The sequence below is a fragment of the Capra hircus genome, chromosome 5 (assembly GCF_001704415.2).
Source record: "Capra hircus breed San Clemente chromosome 5, ASM170441v1, whole genome shotgun sequence".
Classification (NCBI taxonomy): Eukaryota; Metazoa; Chordata; class Mammalia; order Artiodactyla; family Bovidae; genus Capra; species Capra hircus.
Genome location: NC_030812.1, coordinates 99,870,067 through 99,875,903, shown reverse-complemented (window position 1 = coordinate 99,875,903; position 5,837 = coordinate 99,870,067). Strand labels below are relative to the sequence as shown.

The 5,837-nt window shown below is 40.7% G+C and overlaps 1 protein-coding gene across 1 annotated transcript; it reads left to right on the top strand.

Moving 5' to 3' along the window:
• Window positions 513-5,250, top strand: NANOG (Nanog homeobox; the record flags this gene model as incomplete). Its single annotated transcript, NM_001314271.1, is given in 4 exon segments — window positions 513-757; window positions 2,954-3,216; window positions 4,575-4,661; window positions 4,808-5,250. Coding segments are annotated over 4 exon segments (903 nt in total). The 5' UTR covers window positions 513-621.

The window sequence follows — 5,837 nt, the reverse complement described above, 5'->3', positions numbered from 1 at the left end:
TTTACTGTGACCTTAGAGTGAACCAAAGAGGAAAATAGAGTTAGTTGCAGTTTTTGCCATAAACTAGCCTGATTTCGAGACCCTAAGGGGGGCTCAAGTCAAGGGAATTAACTGTCCCAGTGAGAGTTTCAGTCACCTGAGGTGGCCCCAGGAGGTGCGCCTTTGACTTCTAAAAGGTGGAAACAAGGTGAAGCTGGGAGTGTCTCATTGCTGGGTCCATTGTGTTTCCCATTTCCGAGGTCCCAGTTTCCCAGTTCCCCACCGGGTCTGGGTTACTCTGCAACTCTCTTTTGCATTACAATGGCCTTGGTGAGACTGGCAGACGGGATTAACTGGGAATTCGCCAGGGCTGTGTGGGCGTGGCGTTGCCAGGAGGGGCGGGGCCAAGTATGGTTGAGCCTTACTTATAAATGTAGAGCCTCTATTTATTTTCATTTTCCTAGATTGGACTGGTTGGCTCTTATCTTACAGGTGACTCCTTTCATCCTGTCTTTTTTTTTAAATACTTTCACACCTGGGGATCTTCACCTTTCTCTAAGTTCTTCTATCTAGATTCTTCAGCCTGGACTTTTCCTAGCATCTAGCTCTTAGGCTTTTTTCCTTCTCCTTCAACTCAACAACATGAGTGTGGACCCAGCTTGTCCCCAAAGCCTGCTTGGCCCCGAAGCATCCAACTCTGGGGAATCTTCACCCATGCCTGAAGAAAGTTACGCGTCCTTGCAAATGTCATCTGCTGACACCCTGGACACGGACACTGGTAAGAAAATACTGAATCTTTGAGGGGCTAAGTTCCTTCAGGGAAAGAGAAAGAAGGGACTAAAGGTCATTTGTCTCCCTCTTGAGCCCATCAATATAAGCAGGTGTCATTATCTGTTAATCCTCTCGACACCTCTTTTCCAACTATAATCTGATGGGGTCATGCGCTTTCCCCGGTGTCTCAGGCGTCAGGATCTGTGGACCGAGAGACGAGGGACCGGGGAGGAACAGTTCAGATGTATACAGTGTATTTGAGAGTTTACGTGCACAAGCAAATGCGATGTGATACACCGATGTGTAAAATCTTAGCGTCATGCGGAGCACCCAGTAACAGTAAATGTTACTGCTAAGCCAGAAGTAGGAACATCACCTTTTCGGTCTGTCTATTCAAGGTGTGCTAGAGATGGCATCGTTAATGATCCGAAATGCACCTTTTGGAAATATTTCACTTTTCTACTATACAAGTAGCCGTTGTGTCTTCTCCTAACCTCTGGATGTCTGGCTATTACTGGGTAGTTTGTAAACACCTGGTATGCTCAGGTCTCCTAAATCTAGGGGAAGTCAGTGTTTACCTCACTTCATGGTGGATGATTCCAGAAGGTTTAATAGGCTGCCTAAGTGGGTAAGAGTTCAGATCTGAAATCCAGTTTGGCTTCAAAATCTATGCTCTAGTACTTAAGCTTCTAACTGGTAACTGTGAATGTAAGAGATGCTCAGGATACTGTAAAGACAGCACCACCTTTTTGGGAAATCAATTTGGCAGTCATTATTAAAAATAAAAAGGTAACACTAGCCATTTACCCAGGAATGCGATTTTTAACATTTATGGTGTAAGACAGCCAAAGAACTATTTATGATTACAACTGTAGAACTTGGTTGTGGAGAAGGGAATAATTAAAATAACTGCTGTATTTGAGGCAAGATGTCCCAACTGCGATATTTGAGTGTTGGATTTTAATGTTAACCCCATTTTCCTAAATTTTCTGTTAGTATCCTTTTATAATTTCACATACTGAAATTATACAGCACTTAATACAAGCAAGTGGGCGTGGGCATGTCCTCCTAGCAAGCTAACTGCACCTTTGTGAAAGGATTTTTAAAACATTTTGTTAGACCAAGCCCCTCGCTGTGTGGGATCTTTGTTCAACCAGGGACGGAAGCCGTGCACCCTGCATTGGAAGTGCAGAGAGTCTTAACCACTGGACCACCAGGGAAATCCTAGATGATTTTTAAGACACTCCTTACCTCTAGTCATGAGTTGAAGACCTTCCTACTTGTGAAATTGTGATTTTTTTTCTTTTTTTGGTAGTTGTTGCTGTTTAAGGCCTGTCCATTTATGCCATGACAAGGGTAAAATTCGAGTTGAGCACTGGGAATACCTCTGTACAAATAAATCTCTAGTACAGGAAATAAATTCTCAGTTACAAAGTCAATAATATATGTCAAGCCCTGAGCTAGACAATTTTTGTCTGTTAACTTCTTATTTCTAAATTTTTGTCTGTTGCATCATACTAATCAATGGAAAAACTCCATGAGATATACAACATGGGAAAGATAGCAAATATTTTATAATTATACATGGAGTATAACCTTTAAAAATTGTAAATAACTATATTGTACACCTGCAATTTACATATTACACAGCAAGCATATTTCATTAAAAAAAAAAAAAACTGATAAGCTTGGCCCAATTGCCAAACCAAACCAAAAAAAAAAAAACTCCATGAGGAAGGGATAATCCTGGAAATGAGACCACAGAGCTAACCAAGGTCTGGGCTGCAAAAGGAGTTTATTGGAATTCACATTTTCTGACAGTCCTGGTATTAAAACTGGGTAGTAAACCGTTAATTCTATGGGTCCCCAAGAATCTGGATCATCTGTTTTATCAAAGAGGTTTGAGTCCCCTGTTGCTTCCCACCCAGGACAGGGGAAACTGGTGAGCTGCAGTCCATGGGGTCGCAGAGTCTGGACAGGACTTAGCCACTGAACAAAAACTGCTTCCCAGCAACACATGATATTAACCATGTCTATTACATGTAAAATGTTTTTTGTGCAAAACTTGGCAGAGTGTTCAGGATCACTTAAGAATAAAGTTATTACCTATTATCTTGCTCTGAGGACTTTTAATAGTGCTTTGAAAACAATGCATTTTTAATATTTGAAGTTTTAGAGAAAAGTGTTGTTTTATTCCCAACAGTCTCTCCTCTTCCTTCCTCCATGGATCTGCTTATTCAGGACAGTCCTGATTCTTCCACAAGCCCCAGAGTGAAACCACTGTCCCCATCTGCGGAGGAGAGCACAGAGAAGGAAGAGAAGGTCCCTGTCAAGAAACAAAAGATCAGAACTGTGTTCTCACAGACCCAGCTGTGTGTGCTCAATGACAGATTTCAGAGGCAGAAATACCTCAGTCTCCAGCAAATGCAAGAACTTTCCAACATCTTGAACCTCAGCTACAAGCAGGTACAGTTGTTTTGTTGTCTGTGCAATAAGAAATAGAAAATAAGGGATTTTCCTGGTGATCCAGTGGCTCAGATTCACCCCTGCCACTGAAGGGGGCCTGGGTTCGATTCTTAGGGAACTAGATCCCACATGTCACAACTAAGATCCCACACAGCCAAATAAATATTTTTTGGGAAAAAAAAAAAGAATATTTATGCACCTCTGCAAATAAGTTAATTTTTAATAATGAAAATGGAATCTTTTTGTAATGTGTTTTGTGACCATCTTCCTTTCACTAAATATCTATTGCAAATGTGTCATAATAAATTAAACCATTTCCCATGTTAAACAAGCCAAAATTGTGAAAATGTTTCCAATTTTCCCTTAAACAAAGGAAAAACACACTTCTATCATCTTGAGTTAAAAGAGTCCTAGCTAACCACTGGTTCTCATAAAAATCAAAGTTGCATGTTTTATCTATATATATCTGATTACTGATGAAGTTAATCATTTATCATATATTTATTGGCTAGTTCATTCAGGCAAATGGTTTTCTATCTCTGGTACCATACTTGGAAAGTCCTCTATCAAATGATCTTAACTTTTTGTATAGTTGTCCTTGTGAAGTATGTTTCATCATTCTTGAATTAACATACCATTATCATATTAAATGTAAATGTGCTAATATGGAGGGGGAGCTTATTATTGCAAATAAGTTACTTTTAACTGTGACTAAAACTCAGATGGTAAAGCGTCTGCCTACAATGTGGGAAACCCAGGTTCGATCCCTGGGTTGGGAAGATCCTCTGGAGAAGGAAATGGCAACCCACTCCAGTACTCTTGCTTGGAAAATCCCATGGACGGAGGAGCCTGGTAGGCTACAATCTATGGGGTCACAAAGAGTTGGACACGACTGAGTGACTTCACCTCACCTCACTCACCTCAGTGAACAGTATGGGCAGACATTTAAATGTGAACTTCCTAGTTCATAGCCTTAGCCTCCTACCCATACTCGCAGTGTATTTAACCAGTTAAGTTTATTTAAAAAGCCAACTCACTTGAAAGGCTTGAAATTCACTCAGATTCAGGATTTAAGGAAAGAGTCTGGTAATCAGAATTTTTGTTTCAAGTTTGAGATAGTTGTAGCTATCAGAAAAAAAAAAACCTTAATATTCTTTGGTTCCTACTATCAATACATCCTGCATTACTAATATTTCATTTTTAAATTTATTTATGGATTTGGCGGGGGGGGGGGATGGCCATGCAGCACATGGGATCTTAGCTCCCTGACCAGGGACTGAACCCATGCCCCCTGCATTGGAAGATCGGAGGTCCCTACTAATATCTTAAACTTTTAACGGTTATCTTTTCCTTGTCAGGTGAAGACCTGGTTCCAGAATCAGAGAATGAAATGTAAGAAATGGCAGAAAAACAACTGGCCGAGGAATAGCAATGGTGTGCCTCAGGTAATAACAGAAAACTTAAAATTTTCTGCTTTTTCCTAACAAAAAGTTTTTAGTTCTGTCTATTGCTGCAGCATGCAATCCCAACCACGGACAATTCTGAACTTCCAAGTACTTTTTCAGTTAATCCATTCTTCTTTTTTCAAAAGGGCCCAGCAACGGCAGAATACCCGGGCTTCTATTCCTACCATCAGGGGTGTTTGGTGAACTCTCCTGGAAACCTGCCCATGTGGGGTAACCAGACCTGGAATAACCCCACGTGGAGCAATCAGAGCTGGAACAGTCAGTCTTGGAGCAACCACTCCTGGAACAGTCAGGCCTGGTGCCCCCAAGCCTGGAATAACCAGCCTTGGAACAATCAGTGCAACAACTACATGGAGGAATTCCTGCAGCCCGGGATCCAGCTCCAGCAGAATTCTCCCGTCTGTGATCTGGAGGCCACCCTGGGAACTGCTGGGGAAAATTATAACGTAATACAGCAAGCTGTCAAGTATTTCAGTTCCCAGCAGCAAATCACTGATTTATTCCCAAACTACCCTCTCAACATACAGCCTGAAGATTTGTAACAGCTGTTTGTGACAGCTATTGTATGCAATCTTAATGTGAGCAGAGACTGTGTATTCTCTAGAATTTTTCTCGTTTTGGAATTCTGTACCGCTTCCCCTTAGTAAGCTGCTTTTCACTATACCTTCTGTGTCAGTTTGAGGGACGGGTAATGAGTCCAATAAGAGGTTTCAGAAGCATTGTACAACATGACAAATGTGTCTGGCTATAGATAACTCAATTATAGTACTTTGGATATAATATATAATATTTTGGATACTTTTAGGATCTAGAATCTAACTTTAAGCACAGGGAACAAAAGTACAAAGACGTATGATGGGGATTATTCATATTTTCTGGGATAGGGAGGCTTTACTTGTTAAGAATCTCAGTCCTTAAGATGAAGAGTGCTTTACTAATTTCCTCCACCCTTTTTCGCTATTTTACTACAACCCCTAATTTGTTCATCACTCTTATTTTTGGAGAACGATGTTTTGTATTTTGCCACATCATAAGTAGTACCAGTTTGGCTGGTTTGTTGTTTAAGTACAAATAAAAAATAGCCATTTTACATTTAGTTGTCTCTCCCCGATTTCACACAGTGATTCAAAGAGTTAAAAATCTGACTAAACATGG